The sequence below is a fragment of the Bipolaris maydis genome (genome assembly GCF_028858645.1).
Source record: "Bipolaris maydis strain C4 unplaced genomic scaffold PSV08scaffold_4, whole genome shotgun sequence".
Classification (NCBI taxonomy): Eukaryota; Fungi; Ascomycota; class Dothideomycetes; order Pleosporales; family Pleosporaceae; genus Bipolaris; species Bipolaris maydis.
Window position 1 is genome coordinate 1,520,965 of NW_027093860.1, and position 16,612 is coordinate 1,537,576.

General features: G+C 52.9%; 6 protein-coding genes across 6 annotated transcripts; 3 read left to right on the plus strand and 3 right to left on the minus strand.

Moving 5' to 3' along the window:
- Positions 1-314: 314 nt before the first annotated feature.
- On the plus strand, positions 315-1,660 carry PSV08DRAFT_219782 (uncharacterized protein). The gene is made up of 2 exons (XM_014217274.2): positions 315-527; positions 614-1,660. The coding sequence occupies exons 1-2, from the start codon at positions 368-370 to the stop codon at positions 1,429-1,431; spliced, it is 978 nt and encodes a 325-aa protein (XP_014072749.2). The 5' UTR covers positions 315-367; the 3' UTR covers positions 1,432-1,660.
- On the minus strand, positions 1,640-2,725 carry PSV08DRAFT_408614 (uncharacterized protein; the record flags this gene model as incomplete). The annotated part of the gene is made up of 2 exons (XM_014217275.1): positions 1,640-2,620; positions 2,681-2,725. 2 exons carry the CDS (start codon positions 2,723-2,725, stop codon positions 1,640-1,642), a joined length of 1,026 nt encoding a protein of 341 aa, XP_014072750.1.
- Positions 2,726-5,382: 2,657 nt separating this feature from the next.
- On the plus strand, positions 5,383-6,864 carry PSV08DRAFT_387618 (uncharacterized protein; the record flags this gene model as incomplete). The annotated part of the gene is made up of 1 exon (XM_014217277.1): positions 5,383-6,864. One exon carries the CDS (start codon positions 5,383-5,385, stop codon positions 6,862-6,864), a length of 1,482 nt encoding a protein of 493 aa, XP_014072752.1.
- A 386-nt stretch (positions 6,865-7,250) lies between these two features.
- On the minus strand, positions 7,251-9,047 carry PSV08DRAFT_283648 (cytochrome oxidase assembly protein-domain-containing protein). Its single transcript, XM_014217278.2, has 2 exons — positions 8,620-9,047; positions 7,251-8,572 (listed from the first exon to the last, which is right to left on the minus strand). The coding sequence occupies exons 1-2, from the start codon at positions 8,991-8,993 to the stop codon at positions 7,438-7,440; spliced, it is 1,509 nt and encodes a 502-aa protein (XP_014072753.1). The 5' UTR covers positions 8,994-9,047; the 3' UTR covers positions 7,251-7,437.
- A 417-nt stretch (positions 9,048-9,464) lies between these two features.
- PSV08DRAFT_408616 (uncharacterized protein) lies at positions 9,465-12,469 on the plus strand (the record flags this gene model as incomplete). The annotated part of the gene is made up of 2 exons (XM_014217279.1): positions 9,465-10,020; positions 10,067-12,469. 2 exons carry the CDS (start codon positions 9,465-9,467, stop codon positions 12,442-12,444), a joined length of 2,934 nt encoding a protein of 977 aa, XP_014072754.1. The 3' UTR covers positions 12,445-12,469.
- Positions 12,470-14,828: 2,359 nt separating this feature from the next.
- Positions 14,829-15,955, minus strand: PSV08DRAFT_283673 (uncharacterized protein). Its single transcript, XM_014217280.2, has 2 exons — positions 15,814-15,955; positions 14,829-15,760 (listed from the first exon to the last, which is right to left on the minus strand). Exons 1-2 carry the CDS (start codon positions 15,876-15,878, stop codon positions 14,941-14,943), a joined length of 885 nt encoding a protein of 294 aa, XP_014072755.1. The 5' UTR covers positions 15,879-15,955; the 3' UTR covers positions 14,829-14,940.
- Between the last annotated feature and the right edge of the window lie 657 nt (positions 15,956-16,612).

The window sequence follows — 16,612 nt, forward strand, 5'->3', positions numbered from 1 at the left end:
TTGTCGCTCAACCATATTTGCCTTAGAGATTGTCTCATAGCCACTCCTACCAAATCATATCAAGGTATGATATCACGTGATCAGACTGAATATATAGAAAGATGCGTTTGCGCTAGAGTGCAGGCGGAAGCCGATCTCGCTATCGACCATAATGGGAAGTGAATGTACCATTGAGGTAGAACCTTCGATCGCGTGCTAGATCTTGGCGTGGTCTTATTCAGCTGGCGTGCATTGAATTCCGTCAGCCAAGGCAGCCAAGTACTCTGATCACGTGAGATTGGTTACATCCAGCTGGAACGTGAAGTTCGGGCTACAACCACTTCGTAGTCTGAACCCAGGCCCACCCATTAAACACCAACTGCACACCATGGAGCATGACAGTACTATGACCGTGGCATACGCGCCCTGTGTTGAGTTGCAGCGCATGCCACATGTAGCATACATACGGCGACCGGGCGAAGACTGGGCGGGCATAACGAACCCAAAGGAACGCAAGAGGCTCCAGAACAGGCTTAACAAACGTATTTGTGAGTGACACCCAAACCCAGATGTAACAACTCTGGTTTACCTGCTCAACCCAAGTCTAATTCTCGGCTTTTGTATCGGCATACAGCAAGGCAGCGGAAAAAGCGGAAAATAAGTCATGATGAAGACGACTCGTCAGATGCCGCGTCCAGAGCGGCTAGTACGACACCCGACACCACCGTCTCGGACACTTGGACTTTACTGTGCAACAGCAGAAGCAGCAGCACTACCACGATTGTGCCCTCGACATTCAGCCACTGCTCAGAAGAAGATGTCGTCCGGGAGCGCGCGGTGCTGGAGCAGTTTGCCGAGCAAGCGCTAAGAAGTTACATGACGGGCGACCCGTGTGCGGACCACAAGCTCCGGCTCATCCAGTTCAACATCATCAATGGTCTCACCCGAAACGCTGCCGTGCTAGGTTACCAGTTCGACTGGCTCGTGTGCGCCGCTGTCTCGCCGTTTGGACGTGACGGCCCAGTACGCGATGCTAGGTCTGTGACGCCGCCGCTGGAAAGTGGTACTGTGCCGACTAATCTGGTTCCGACCATGGTACAGCTGTCGATTAGGCACCATCCGTGGCTCGATTTGTTCCCCCTCCCTCGCATGCGAGACAACTTGCTGCTGGCGACTAAAAACTTTCTGTCGCCAGAAGAAGAGCAAGAGCTGTTTGACGACATTATGGATTCGGGGCGAGGCAAGCACGAGTGGACGGGCCTCGTGGTCTGGGGTGAACCGTGGGACCCGCAGAATTGGGAAGTTAGTAAGCCGTTTTTGGAAAGATGGGCCTGGCTTATGATCGGTTGCCCGGAAATTCTTGATTCAACTAATCGATGGCGGCGTTTGAGAGGGGAGAAGCCGCTGCCGACACCGGGGTTTATCGTGGAGGAGTTGGAAGATGGGGATTAAAAAACGGCGCAACAAGATGTTTGAGCAAGATTGTTTCATTACGAGGGCGCAGGAAGTACGTATGAATTATTACTATCATGTTTGGTCTGGGAAGGCAGGTTCGTCAGTATTCATTATCAATAATTAGGTCAATTTTTCGAAAGTTGATGTGCAGTCTTGTGAGTGTAACAGTTGGAAATTATCAAATCACACCAGCCGACGAGCAACATCACATCTCTCCTTTCATCACGGCACTCCAATCTTCGCTTCGGAAATAATCCTCCAAAGATGTCGTCTTGATACCTAGCTCGGCTGGTGTCTTGACCTTTGGGTTGCCGCCCGCGTACCCGTATTCTGCGAAAAACCGGAAGTCGTCGAGGACAGTCTTGTCGAACCCCTCTGGAAGATACTTGACATACTCTTCCTCGTCGACATCTCTCACTGTGGCTTCTACTCCCTGCGTACGAGCCCAGAGAGCAGCGTAATCGGGCTTGGAAATGATTTGACTGGCACCCAGGACGTCTGTGCCGGGCGGGTGGTGAAGAACCAGGGCTTCGACAAATGCACCAGTATCACGAGACGCAACGACCTCTGGGTTTTCCTTGTGCGGGCCGTCGCAATTGAGACGGACATATTCAAAAGTGCCGTCCGGTTTCTTGTGGGGCCTGAATGCGGGAATTTCTCTCCACGTTTCCTGGAAGATGCCCATGTTGACGGTGCTAAGGCGGGCACGTAGTTCCGGAAGCTTGTCTCGGATGTGCTGTTCAGTCGCGGCTTTTGAATCAAACTCGTACGAGTGCTTGTACTTGCCGCCGCTGATCTGCTTCACCGGCGCTAAGGTGGAAAAGACATATCGTTCGAGGGTGGAAAGGACGCTGGGGTCGCTAGCGGCTGTTGCCAGGTTGATACCCTGTAGTGTCTCCAGGTGACCGGCATATTCCTCGAGGGATAGGCCGGCCTTGGCTGCCTCACTCTGAAGGATCTTGTCCCCGGCCACGCGCGAGTAGCAACCGGCCCAATCTGTGACGGCGAAGATGGCGTGAGCACCTTGGAAGGCAGCTTTGAGGGAGTCCAAGTCATCGTGATCTCCTTTGACGATTTCGACACCCTTGTTGGCCCATTCCTTGGCCTTTTGGGAGCCAGGGTTGCGCGTGAGTCCGCGTATACGCCAGTCGGTGTGGGAGAGAAATCGATAGGCTACAGAACCACCCTGAGCCCCGTGACGTTAGTGTGTTTACGAGCTGCGACGTGTGTATTTTGACATACGCACCTGTGTTCCAGTAATGCCCAGGATAGTGATGAGTTTTTTGGCCATGATGTGGTGTTCTGATGTTGCACAGGGAAGCTGGAGAAGGTTCAGGATCGATGGAGTGTCCTTTTTCTCAACGAGAGGCCCTCCGTTTATGTGTTGACTGGACGAAGGTTGTGGTGAGAGTATGCAACACGCTTGGCAGTTCCTGACGGATTGTTTGACAGGCCCAGATTTGGAGGGCTTGGGCTATGGCAAACGTCCAGGAAGTTCTTTATTGTTGCAGAGCTACCTGGGCAACTACTATCTGGGTCTAGTGCTATGAATCTAAGCCGAAATAGGCAATCATTCCTCTACGCGTGAATGAATGGTAGCGCGTGATTGGCTGGGTAAGCGACACGTGGTGCTGCAGGTCGCTGACATCTGGTCGGCGCTATTTCGCGATCACGCTATGGTAATGCAACTGGACGACACTCTGGCTCCACTTTACCTTGCACACATTTCCAAATACCGCACATCATCCCACACTGTTACAAAGCACCCAAATGACGTGATGTGCGTTGAATTACGACTACCTGAACGACGCACCTGGCTGACAGTGCGCGGACAAGGCCCCCAATGCCCAGCTTGCCGCTTACGTCAACTGACATTCGACATGCGTGTAATTTACCTACTACGCATTGGCATCCCCCGGCACGGTGACATGGCCCGACCCGGAGCACGCTAGGGGCCCGTGCCGTGCGACGAGCCTCCTGTCCGGGGGAACATGGCAGAAGCATCTAGTAGTTCGAGGTGGAAGCGGTTGGGAGAATAAGAGAAGGGGGGCCTTGCAGATTTTTCATCACGGATCCTCTCAGCCACCAGCCTCAACCCCGTGCTCCGTAAACGGCAATTTACCAACATTTTAATACAGTGCCGTTGCAAGCCGACCCGACTGGACCTGCCTAGCCAGGAAAGTTGTCTCTAATTTTTGGAACCGAATGCGGCCGCTGAGAGCACCAACCATGGATCAACATATAGTAGCATCTCCCCATGGTCTAGGCTTGAAAACCCCTACTCAGTTGATCTAGAAGTAACTCAACAGAAACGCTGTATCTGACTCCGGTTTATTGTGTGTTCATTAACAAGGCTGCAGATATACCTGTCCCCTCACGCCAGTGGCAGGGAAGCCTTGCATACCTCTCTGCACTTAATGTCTCGATCTCCCTCCATGAGCTCGATGGGAGCATGCTGGCCCGATTTGTCCAACCTTAACTTACGTGCTTCTAGCCCGCAACTGTTCCGCGGGAACCTATACTTTCTTTGACTTCCAGCACGCTCCGTTGCAGAACAGCGACACCCTGAGCTTGGTTTCGGAAGGCTGTGCTAGTAGAGGCTGGTTTTTTACTTGCCAAGATGTCTGTAGACCCTGTATAGTTCTCAGTCAGATACAGTTCACCGAGACTTTCCCTTTACTGCATGACGAACACTGGCACATTAAGAGACGTTTTCTTGGCAATCGTCGATCGGAAAAGTTCGCCTACGTTGCCCCGGCGGCCCACTGTTCACCCCTACAAGCGCCTTGCGTACCTAGCATTCCACCGGGCATGAACCCTAGCTTTCGATTGTATGTCCAAAGTACCATAAGAAACATAGCCAAATCGTTCCTGTTAGTGACACGATTGGGGTGTCTTTAGGGCCAGCAGACTTGGAGTGATGATACCAGCACTTTAAGGCCTCCAACGCATGTATAATTGCATCACAAAATCAGAATCCTGTGCTTCAAACTCAACATTGTGACATTGTAACGTCATTGTCCTCCGTGTTTCACACAACCCATATGTTGTGATAACTTGGCGATCTGTACGGCATCGGAATCTGCAATCCGAACATACGTACTCGATCAAGCCATTGGCGTCTGAGATCGAGATGGCCTCGACCGGGCAAGCGACAAGCCTTCTGCATGTGAATGACCACCGTCAGCGGAATTTTCCTTTCCGCCTCCGCGACGCACCCTCAGCAACCGTTTACCGGGACAGGCACTAGGCGCCGTTACACGGCATGATCCTTTCCAACGGGCAAACAATACCCCATTGTTACACGGAATCCACCGCTTCGCAACGTGATACTCACACATAATTCCGCACAAAAAAAGACAGGTTTTTTCGAAAAGATTCCATCTGGAACCAGAGAAATAGCAATGATTGGTCCCTCACGAAGACTCCACATGTGGCTTGCATCCCATAACTGTGATAGTTCTTTTCCTCGACTTCCAAAAAAGTCAAACTGGGTTAAAGGTAAAAAAAAACATGCACAGGTGTCAAAGAACGTGGGTACAATTAAGCTCTTACAGCCTTCGGGGGATAAGGCCACAGGGTATCTTGGCAAATGATAGATAGGAGCAATTCGCGCTGCGAGAAAGGGCCGCCTCCGCTGTAAGTCCAACTTGGCAATAGCATCCCCCAGAAAACCAACGCCCACGTCCATGCATCTAGAGGTACAAAGGCTACGAAAGACCCGAAACCGAGTTGCATACTTTAAACTCCAGGCATCTTTATATCTTTTTTTATTCTTTTCGTTGCGCAAACAGGATCTTCAACCCAACACAATCTGATCGACGACACCCATCCCTCTCAGAGGTTGCACAGCACCTGTTGGTCAAACCTGCTCGTCGGGTTAGAGTCCCCCCCTCCACAGTCTAAACTCTATCACACCACCCTTTCCCCCATTTTCCCCCACCACCCATGCCGCCGCCAACCGGCATCCGGCTGCGAGATAGCTGCCAATCGTGCGCCGCATCCAAAACCAAGTGCTCCAAGGACAAGCCGCAGTGCGCTCGGTGCGCCAAGAGGGGTACCAAGTGTGAATATCTCGTCACACAGCGGACGGGCAGGAAGGCCCTGGCGCGGCGAGACAGCGATGCCAAAGAGCAGAGCAGTGATGCGGGTGTTCGACGCAAGAGCTTGAGCCGCTCAACGACGACAGCAACAAACACCACCACCACAACAACAACGTCGTCGTCAAGCATGTACGACACACCAGACATTCACATGTCGGGATGTGTAGAGGCGCAAGACGGAGCAGCAGACATGTACATGATAGAGCCGGGGCTCGAGACATTTGATGCAGACACTGCTGGTAGCATGCTTCCTGAGATGAGTACAGTCCACGACGACTACTTCTCGCTTCTCGTCCCAGACGTTGACACGTTGGCACTGGACCAGGTATACGATACAAGCAGTGCCACAGACGCCGCGGCATCCGACGTGCTGGCCCAACCGCTGCTCGGCACCAGCAGCGGCATGCCTCACGGCACAGCAGCATATGCAGCATACACGCAGGGCAACAACCTAGCAGCGGCCGGGCACTCATCCAGGGACCCGCCGCAGCAGCCCGACCTAGGTATGCTCCTCGATGCAGCATGTCTGCCGGGAGGACCGACCCAAACCGGCGAGCAAACCGGCCAACTGCTCTCTGAGATGCAGACGCCCTACTACCAAACCGCCATGGACCACGCCGCAGCCTCGCAGCAGCAGCACGAGGGCCTCACCATGGCTCTGCAGCTAATGCAGCACCTCTGCTGTCTGACCGATACGAGCAGTGCCAACTCCATGCCGGTCATGGGAGGGGCACCCCGCCCGCCGCCGCTCCGCCTCCGCAGTCTCATGGACAAATGCAGCAAAGCCACGGCAACCATCAGCGCCATCCTGCACGGCGACAGCTCCCACGACGCCTACTTCCTCGCCGTCGTCTGCCTCACAATGTCAAAAGTCCTAGACGCATACGTCACTGCGTCCCGTACCCTCGGTACACCAACCACCACCACCACCAGCACGGCCGACTACGACAGACGCAAGTCGCGCTCCTCATCTGCTTCTTCTTCTTCTTCCTCTCCTTCTGTGCTTTCGTCCCCGGCCCGCCCGGATTCCGCACGCAGTAACCGTAGCAGCGGGAGTGTGTCGCCGCCGGTCGTCCTGCAGGGCGACCCCAAAGCGGTTCAGCAGTTGCTCGATGAGTTGTATCACGTGCGCGCTTCTATGGATCTTTTGGGCGCCAAGATTGCCGCAGTGGCACCGGCTTCGTGCAGTGTGTTTGCGAGTGGTTTGTCTTTTTCGGCAGAGACGCTGAGTCGGCTTTATGAGGAGCAGAGACGCCGGTTGAAGTGTATTTCACTTTACCTAATCAACAGTCTCAAGGCGTTTTGGGTGGAGGAGACTTCGTTTTAATGTTTCTCTTTTTGTTTTTTTTTTCATGTTGACCTTTTCCAGACGTTTAAAGATACCTAGGGTGTTTTGGCCCCCTCTTTTTTTGCTTTTTGTGCTTGGTAGGATTGAGGCTTCGGACTAAAATTGGAGATGGGGGAGTGCACGGATATGCTGGGTTATGCATGACCCGGGCACGTGTGGATGCAGGAACAGAGTGGATTGTAGTACTATGCGGCCAAGACCTGTGGATGTAGGTAGTCGGGGATTATGTAATCGTGCGTCGGACAGAGAATGGAAAAGATTACGTACGTACTACAGAGATAGGTTAGAATGAGTGATGAATGCACGTGATGGAAATCAAACTATTGATATCAACATTTGCACGGTACCTCAAAGCATGCATGACATGGCGTTCGATACAGATTCATTTGTGAAACGGTGGCGTGATCGCATAGATGGAATAAGGAAATAATCTGAGGAGAGTAACAGTGCTATGCACACAGTGGTGTAACCTACATATCGTACAAGCTGGTCTATGCTGAGTGTGTACAGTGATACTATACAAGGGATCTACAAGTGGAACTGCGTCATGAACTATAATGACTTGTCCGCAACCTTGGCTGCTTCCAAACGGGAAGCAATGTGAGGTGTAGCAGTTGTCCTAGGGACTTGGGGTTTCATAATCTGGCCAAGGACAGCGCGGCGTGGCATGGATATCCTACTGAAAAGAACGACAGCTCCTGTCAACAAGGCCAGCGCTCCAGCTTGGTGAGCAGACGCCAACCAGGTGGGTACCATATAGATAAGAGTGCTGATTCCAAGGGTAACCTGTAGAGAGACGAGATGGACCAGACCCTGGACACCCTTATGGGCCTCCTTGGGCAACGTACTACGGACTCCCTTGGAGAAGCGAGTGTAGGCAAAAAGACTCATGACCGCAGTAAAGGTGGTGGTGGCGAGGATGCGGTGGTCGAGTTGGACCAGCGAAGGGTTTTCCAGCATGTTGCGCCACCAGAGATCCGAGTGGTCTGGGACGTGGCTGTAGAAGGGATCAAAGAGCTCCTTCTTAGGTGGGGCAAGCCCCAGACCCATCCAGGGAAATTCATTGTAGATCAGCCCCGCATCAAGACCAGCAACCAGGGCACCCGACATAGCAGTGGTAAAGACAAGGAGAGTGAGCCCAACGACGGAACCCCTGAACACACGGAGAGCCGGGTGTTGTAGTGCCTTAATGGTCTCGGCAGCCTTTGCAGGATCTGCGAGCATGCGGTGTTCCTTCAGAATGGAAAGGCCGGTAAGGATCATGGAGCAGTAGACAGCAAAGGCGGTGCCAAGATGGGCAGTCAGACGGTACTGGGAAACGCGGGGGTGGCTGCCCGGCTCAAAGAGGTCGTCCTTGAGGCCGCTCTTGACCATCCACCATCCAATGGCACCCTGGAAGCCGATCATGCCGCAGATGCCGACAAGCTTCCAAGCCATTGAGGGCGTAACTCTGCGGCGGGCAATGAAGTAGGCAGTCGGCAAGACCATGGTAACACCGATGACGCGACCCCAGAGACGATGGGCCCACTCCATAAAGTAGATTTGCTTAAAGTCGGCAAGGTCCATGGAAGAGTTAAGTAGGGCAAACTCGGGCGAGGCCTTGTACTTGTTAAACTCGCTCGCCCATTCCTCCTCGCTCATGGGCCACAAGGAGCCGGTAACAGGGCGCCATTCGGTGATGCTCAGCCTGTGCGACTTAGCAGGTGCAATTGGCGCCACAAGGGTCGTGCCTACCCTGACTCTGTAAGGCGGGTCAGCCCACCAAAGACGACTATGCCGAAGACGCTGGCGGCACTGCCCAACAGCCAGTATGCGACACTTTTGGATGTCGTCTTGGGGAAGCTGCTCGACTTTCCCTCTGCTGCAGCTGCAGCTTCAGCAAGCGATGCAGTACTCGGGTTCGATGACTGAATAGTGGCGCTGCTGCGAAGTGGCTGGGTCGACTTCCATCTGACCGATTGCAAGACCGACGGGCGGGTCGAACGAGTGGATGCGGGGACGGCGGAGCGAATGGGCGAATTGAGGCATTGTCTGCAGGAAAAGAGTCGGCGGGACAGACGGGGAGCAGCGGTGCGCAGCTGCGGGAGAGCCTGGAAGACGGAGGCCATTGCGGGCGACAGACAATGGGCAACCCACAAGAGAGAAGCAGAAGAGGAAGAGGCGGTCGTCATGTCATCGACTGCGGATTTTCGGCGGTACAAGGGTCCGGAAGCGGCGCCAAGCATTGGACCCCTGCATGCGGCGTTGACAGGCGGAAGGCGCGCCCCACTCGGCACCGTCGCAACTGCATCACCGGACCCTAGCCAGCGAAGATCGCCGTTTGCCAGCACTCGCCAGCGGATGCGTGATGTGCCTAGTCGGTCTGGTGGCCCCGTGACTTGTCCTCTCCTCCCCGCCGCCCTCGCTGTAAATCTGTCGTGCCTCTTCGTTTTCTTTTTCTTCCTCGAGCGTCCTGGACACTGCTGTCGTGTCAGACGCCGCGTGTTGCTGCTGCTACCCCGCCTGTTCTTCACCGCGTGTCCGGCCGTCAAAGCCTCGCCAACCAATGTGCTCCATATACAACCTGTACCAGACCTAGAATGGACAACGCCCACCAGCCGCCTGCCGGCCAAGGGAGCACCATCCACGATCATGACGCCCAAACCCTCGTTGATGGCTCGGTGTGCACACCCGGCGATGCTGAGGGTACAGACAATGGCTCAGGCTTACGTAGCACTCCACCCGCCAGCCTCTTTTCGCCCCATATAACTTCAGTCCCTCCTTCTGACCAATCTGCCTCAGTTGGTGAAGGCTCAAGGCCCCGTACAGCCCACAGGAGAATCCTCAGTCACTCCAGCTCCATGCCCTCCCTCGCAAACCATCCCAGCATGCCAAAGCGGCCGGCAAGACCACTGGCCCCAGAAGAGCGCCCGCCCATAGTCCAGTTGCAGACGGAGATTGAGCAGGCACAAAAGAGCGCCGATGACCCAAACACACCCCTCGAGGACTCGGGTAAAAGACGCACCACCCTGGATCTCATGCGTTCAGAGCATGCCTTTCGTACAGAAATAAGTACCCTTTTCAGCGAAAGCGCTGCAGCCTCAGCCTCACGTGCTCCATCCTACAACAACGCAACGGGCCCCCTGTATCTGCGAGGTAATGCCCGTCTATATCTGCTGCAGTGTGAAACTAATCTTGGCAGCCTCTGGCGAAGCAATCCCCCTACCAGATCACCTCTATTCCCGTGGACTGCTTGAAGGCCGCCATTCAGACATTACTGTCATAGCCTTTGGCCAGCGCTATTCTCTGCACCGACTGATCCTCGATCGCGCACCATTCTTCACCACTGCCCTTTCTGAGCCATGGCTCGAAAGCCAGTCCAAAGAAGTCACTCTGCACCCCGAAGAGATCGACTCTAGTATCACCCAAGCAGCCTTTGAGCTTGCCATACGGAAGCTTTATGGCGTCGACATCTCGAAAGACATGGATGCCGAAGCCGTCGGTCTTTTTGCAACAGGATGTTGGCTGGAAATGCAGGATCTCATAGACTCGGCCATTGAGTCCATCCTGCGTCAGATGGCTCCCGAAACGCTTGCCTACCTCATCCGGCTCGTCACCTCCAATTACTACGGCCGCTCCGGCGATCGCATCCTCGAGTCGGCCAAGGCTATGTTGAGTAGGAACGGCTGGGAGATGCCGCTCAAGTACTGGGACGACATGCCGGGTGATATTATTCGCGAGCTTGTGGGCTCTGATGGTTTCTTCGTAGACAGCGAGTGGGATCGGTGGGTGCTCGCAAAGCGCCTGCTTGATCGCCGGCTGCGACTGGCAGCTATCGATGCTGGATTAATACAACGAGGACAGAAGCCTGTACCGCAAGCTCCCAACTCCCTGCGCTTCATGGCTGTTCGTTTCGACGGCGTCTATCGGCAGAATGCTCTAACTGCCGCTCACTCATCATCCGACGCCCACGCTGAATGGCTGGCACTGTACACATTACCAGACATTGAACGCATACTTGTGCTGCTGGATGAAGGCATCCATTACATTCATATGGAGTTTGAGCAGCTCGAGTTCATCAAGAGTGCCCGCGATGTCTTTGGTCTCCCTGTCATGCCTGACAGTGTGATTTCAAGCTCGCTCTGGCAGCAGCTGGCTCTTCGCCAAAGGGTACTCAACACGGATGAAAACGCACAAGAACTAGGTCTATCGCAGTCACTACCTGGGCCCGAAGCATTCAATGTGGCTACCAAGAGTGGAAGCGAGTTGACCTCAAAGGGCCAGCAGGTAGAGAATGCGGCGGACAATGGTATACCTGAGTCAGATAGCTGGGACGGTAATGGGAAACCGCGCAAATTTTGGATCCCAAGCTCAGACTGCAATATCGTACTCGGCAATGGAGCTGAACCTGTTGTTACGACCTCGAGCTCCTTCCAACGCCATGCCTCGCGTCTGTCGGCCACTTTACAGCCCGAAGATGCTCAATGGGCAACGGACTTTGCGTCAACTCCAGCAACGCTAACTAACCCAAATACACGCATGGACTTTCCACGACGCCCGATATCCGCCGGCGGTGGAAACGCTGGGCAGCCAAGGCCGATTGCTTACACCGAGTTCCCTCCTTTCCGTTTCTCCGCCGAATTCCCCAATCCGCGTTTTCTCAAGGAGAAGAAGCGAGTATACTCTCGCACGGTATCATACGCTGGATCTCTCTGGAACATTTACATTCAAAAGGTTCGGTCTGCCAAGAATGTGCAACTGGGTGTGTATCTCCATCGTGCAAAGGAGCGTGAGGTAGATGAGACTGTACAAGCCAGTGTTCTCAGTCAGCAAAATGATGGCACTGTTGACGAGCGTATTGGACGTTTGGAGAGGGAAATGCTCATGCGTAGCGATCCACGCGACCGGAGACGCAGCACCCGCGTTCCCTTTGTAGACTCGACCGCCGAGGACGACACATCTGGCAGCGGCGGTGACCCCGACCCAGCACTCGGCTCTCCAGGTCTCCACAACTCCATCTTCTCTGGCAACACGCTCAGCTCACGACGCAGCAACATGTCACGCGGCAACATGTCGCGTATCCCCTCGCGCGGCCTTCCCCAATGGGGCTTCCACAACATGAACACCTCTCTCCCACAATCCAGCGACTCAACCGACTCCCCCTCCTGCGCCCACGCCCCTTACTCGCCCTCCGAACACGAATCCGACACATCAGACTCCGACCAAGACTCGGACACAGCAGCCTATACAAATCCCTCCCTCTTGTCCCGCTCCCAGCGCAAAACTCGCTCCCTCATACCCGCTCTGCCCCCTTACGTCGACGCTCGTCCTACTATCAAAACATACTTTAAGATTTATAGTCCTTCCAAGGGAGGCAGGATGCTGAGTATATACGAGAGTGCGCCCGATCGGTTTAATTTTAGTCAGAGTTGGGGATGGAAGAGTAGCACGCTCATGCTGGATGAGATTACGCTGAGTGGCGAGGGGGAAGATGCGTTGGGTGGTGGGATGAATCCGCCGCCGGTGGTTAAGAAGACGGATGGGAAGTTGCGGTTCATGGTTGTTATCGGCAATTTGTGATTTTGGGTCTTTTTACGTCGTTTTTTCTTCGATTTTCACGAGGCTGATTATGATTAGATATATGGTGATACCCCGTGGGTGTCTCTCTCCTTTTTGTTTTCTTGGAGGAGGTCAATGGCGTTTTTTGGGGGGGAGGGGGATTTCCTTTTTTCTACTATGGAACATCTGAGGGGAGTGGATTTATGCCTATTAGACTGATGTGTGTTCTCACGAACCCTTTATATCTCCCGCTGGAGTTATTACCTAACTCCCCGCCTTACACATCGTACACCTTTTTTTTAACATTCGCTCATCCCCTGTTTTCTTTGCTTCCATTCACAATTTCCCATACTTCAATATCCCTCGAGCTGAACCACCACCCCCCTTTCCCCCTATTCTCCGACCCTGATACCTAGTTCCGACTCCCTGGTGTCTTCCTGGAATCGTACAGTTCCTTTCTTTCCCCTCCTTCTCCTGCTCAGCAAAGAAACTAGCAGTAGAACTAGTTTTGTGCCCCCTTTCCTGGGCGGTACTTGTCGTATACCGAAAACAAGAACTCGGGCGAGGATACCGAGGAGCGTTGCTGGGCGGCAGTCTCACGGCGGACGTCTTCGGTTGCGCGGTCGTGGGCATAGGGGTCGAAATCTTGCCCTTCGTTCCATGCTGATGTCTCGTTCTCGCTGGGTAGGTCTTGATACATGTCTCTGGCTGCGGCGTTGGCGGCTGCGTCGTTACGAATACGCGAGACGTAGTCTTGGAAGCTAGTATCTGTGGCTCTAGTTAGATTGCCTTTTGGCTGCTTGAAGACCCGGTTGCGGTTGTGCTCGTGTTTGGGAGCAGACGGATGAGGGTTTTCGTTCTTGGAGGTTCGACGCGGCGAGAATGTTCGAGACGGCACTTCATCCATGTTAGTACGGTTGTAGGTGTTGAAGCCAGACACTTCAAAAGACGGATCAATGTCCATTGGCAGAGTGGTGTTCTGTACTTTAGTCAGATCTTGATTCATACACTGGCTATAGGTTAGAGGATGAGTAGTCACGGTGTGTTCTGGAGCTTTGTACTGCTTTGGCATAGGAATCGAAGGTGCTGGTACTGTATCCCAACGATTGCGCGCCGGTGGTGTTGGTTCTGGGGACGGCTCTAATTCTGGGATACGGTTGTGGTGCTGTTGCTGAAATCAGCCTCTTGCTCAGTGATTTTGGAAAAGGGTGTTACTGTAGAAGCATATGCGTTAGCGCGGTCACCAGGATGTGTCCTACTACCCCACAGCACTGCACTTTCATTCCCCGACAACGCGGCAGTCGGATCGATCTCTTCACCGCAGATGTTCGGCAACATGACTCCATCCACATCGGTATTGGTAGCCTTCCCATCTTCATCGAACCGAATGCGGATAGGACACTGCTCCGCATGTACAATCAGCTCGTCCTTTTTCTCGCACCAGATCTTGTATCCTGCTGCTTGGGCCGCATGGCGCTGCTTGACGACTAACACTGAAGCTTTTGCTTTTGCTCGTACTATGGAGACTTTGCAATCAGTGACACTGAGGGTCTGAAACGAAGCGTTCGAGTACGTATTTCCAGTTGCTAGAGAAACTGGGGCAGGAACTGGCGTGCCAATGATGGTCTCGTAGGGGTTGGATGCATCGCCAACTGTGTAGCGGCCGATGGCTGCAGTGCCGATATCACTGAATAGCTCCTTTTGCGTGGGCTCACGATTATATATCTTTCGGAATGTTTCGGCGTTGCTCGGGGGCACAGTTTGCACTGCTACATCGCGGTAGGTGACAGTGCGTTGCGTGGGTGTGCCGGTGGTTTGCTGGGTGGCAAGCTTGTTCTCGAAATTTATGACCGTCGGGCCGCCTGACTTGCGAATAATAGGGTAGGATGAATATTCTTCTTCTAGGTCGATATCCATGACGCTGCTAGAAGTCAGTATCCTGTAACTATGTTTTGATGGACACTGTGCCGCGGTGGAGACATTGATTTCTTCACCAACTGACTCAAAAAAGTTTTCTATCAAGTGCAAGCCGGCAAGGTTGCAGTTGTGTGATGAGCAGCAGATGGTAACGCTTGGTGAATATAGCTGCACCCAGTGTGCCGAGTTTGATGTTTATTCTGAGTGACTGAGGCATACGGAGTTAGTTATTGTAGAAGAATGTGGGAGATGTTGTCAACCTTATATTTGATCCTCGATTCAATAAGAAAACTTCAAACCACACAATCAATGGAAAATACTGTCCCGTTGCTGAAGTCGCTGCAAAAGGAGTCGTGATTGTTCGAGTCACTCTGTAAGTGGTGCAAGACTTCACTTCACCTAACTGCTTATGACATACCAATGACGCTAGTATCAAATAGGCATTCACTGGATATGATGATCACGCATAGTCAGATTGTGCTTGCTTTCACCGGTACTAAAATTCTACCCGTTGCCCTGCCAACTGACCCTTATCTCAAGACTTTCGAATCATTCAGTAGTCTGCGACACATACCCAGTGCTCGATTCCGGCATCTCTTACTAACAATTTAGTTTCATAGGTGCCGCCTGCACCAGCTGCTTCGTCCACTCACTCGCCTTGAATGCACCATTCTTCCACGAAAGCTCGACATTGTTCAGGTCTGGCCATTGAACAACAACTCGATGTCCCATAGAATGCAAAGTCCCCAGTTCCTCGACTAGAGCATGAATAGCGCCGCGCAACTCGGACGCACTCATGCATCCAGTATGGGGTGCGTCGTACGTCTGAACGCGGATGAAAAACTCGACATGATTTGGCAATTGATGGAAAAGTTTGAACACGCTTGTGAGTTTCTCTCCTGCATCTTTGACAACGCAGCATGGCCTTTCCTTGTACTTGGTATGCAAGCGCTCCTCCACGCTCAGTTCGACACGAGCACGGCAGATGAGATCCCGCGGCTTGATGCCGTGGCCCCATCTATCGGTAACAAGAAATTTCTCAATGACTCTGTTATTGTTTCTCTTGTCGTAGAAATAAAATAGTGTTGTGCGGTACCAGCTTTCAATCATTTCTCTCTGCACCTCGGCTCCCATGTACTGGGCACTCCAGTAATGTGCTTTTACGTCTGATTCGCAGGGCACCGTTGTTTTTCCAAAGTACTCGGGTCCAACGTAGATGGTTTCGTGAGCATGTATATATTCGTATATCATGTCTCTAATCTCGCGAGGCAGGGCCTGATGCACGCTAGTGCAGAGGGATTGACATTCGCGTGGTGACACCGGACGAAATGCCGGGGTTTTTTCCTTTACCGCTGGAGCGGGTTCCTTTGATTGTCTAGCTTGAATTTCTTGGTACTCTTGAATTTGTTGCATAAGAAGGCTGTGCATGTTAGAGAGGTTCATGTGTCAATGTATCGAAAGGAAGATGCGCACTGCTGCAGGACTTGCGGAAGGTCCAGAGGGTTCTCCATCAATTCTGATTCCGAGTCCGAATCCATGGTGGCACGTAGTGATTGATTAGTTTGATTTCTTAAAATTCTGTTTGGTGAAATTTTGCCAATGAGAGGACAGGAGTACACACAAACAGGTGGTTGCATGGCTGTTGTTATACTTACGTGTGACGGGACGAGACTTGGCGTTTTGGGGGGTGGTTGCCTGACAGGCAACCCCGCTAAAATGACAACCATCGCCGTGGGAACCACGCACCCCTTTTATGAGCTGATAAGATTGAATAGTATCTTTTCATCAACGGTCTATTTCCCAAGTTTTCAGTGACCACATGTCGACACCTACAGGTGTCATGGTACGAGGAGATGGTGATGTCTGGCATTGATCCAAACTCCTCCGTCCGTACAGTGATTGTCTCCTTGGCTGCACCCGTTGGTCGATATGTAAAGGAAGTTGGGGGATGCTTGGCTAGAAATAGCCCAAATCGGGGCAGAGAAGACGGGTTGAGCTCTTCTTTTTCTTTCTTAGAGCCCCTTGTTTCAAGGGCCCAGAGAGGAAATATTCTCTGTCTGGCAGGAAGCCAATCAGTGAGGACAAGTAGAGTTGACACAAGGTCAGTATGCCGGTGTGTTATCGACGCTGAGTTGTGGGATAACCCAACAGGGTAATTTTCCGATCAACAGTCGAGATATTAGTGTGGAGTGAGCACCCGAGTAAGCAACCGGCAGCACCTTGATAAACAGCATTATGGGGCGTGTAGGAGCAAGAAATGCGACTTTTCGGT

Coding starts and splice junctions, on each gene's coding strand:
- PSV08DRAFT_219782 (XM_014217274.2), top strand. CDS start 368: ATGGAGCATGACAGTACTATGACCGTGGCATACGCGCCCTGTGTTGAG. Junction 528..613: donor CAGGCTTAACAAACGTATTT/GTGAGTGACACC, acceptor ATCGGCATACAG/CAAGGCAGCGGAAAAAGCGG.
- PSV08DRAFT_283673 (XM_014217280.2), bottom strand. CDS start 15,878: ATGGATTCGGACTCGGAATCAGAATTGATGGAGAACCCTCTGGACCTT. Junction 15,761..15,813: donor CTTCCGCAAGTCCTGCAGCA/GTGCGCATCTTC, acceptor TAACATGCACAG/CCTTCTTATGCAACAAATTC.
- PSV08DRAFT_283648 (XM_014217278.2), bottom strand. CDS start 8,993: ATGGCCTCCGTCTTCCAGGCTCTCCCGCAGCTGCGCACCGCTGCTCCC. Junction 8,573..8,619: donor ACCCGCCTTACAGAGTCAGG/GTAGGCACGACC, acceptor TAAGTCGCACAG/GCTGAGCATCACCGAATGGC.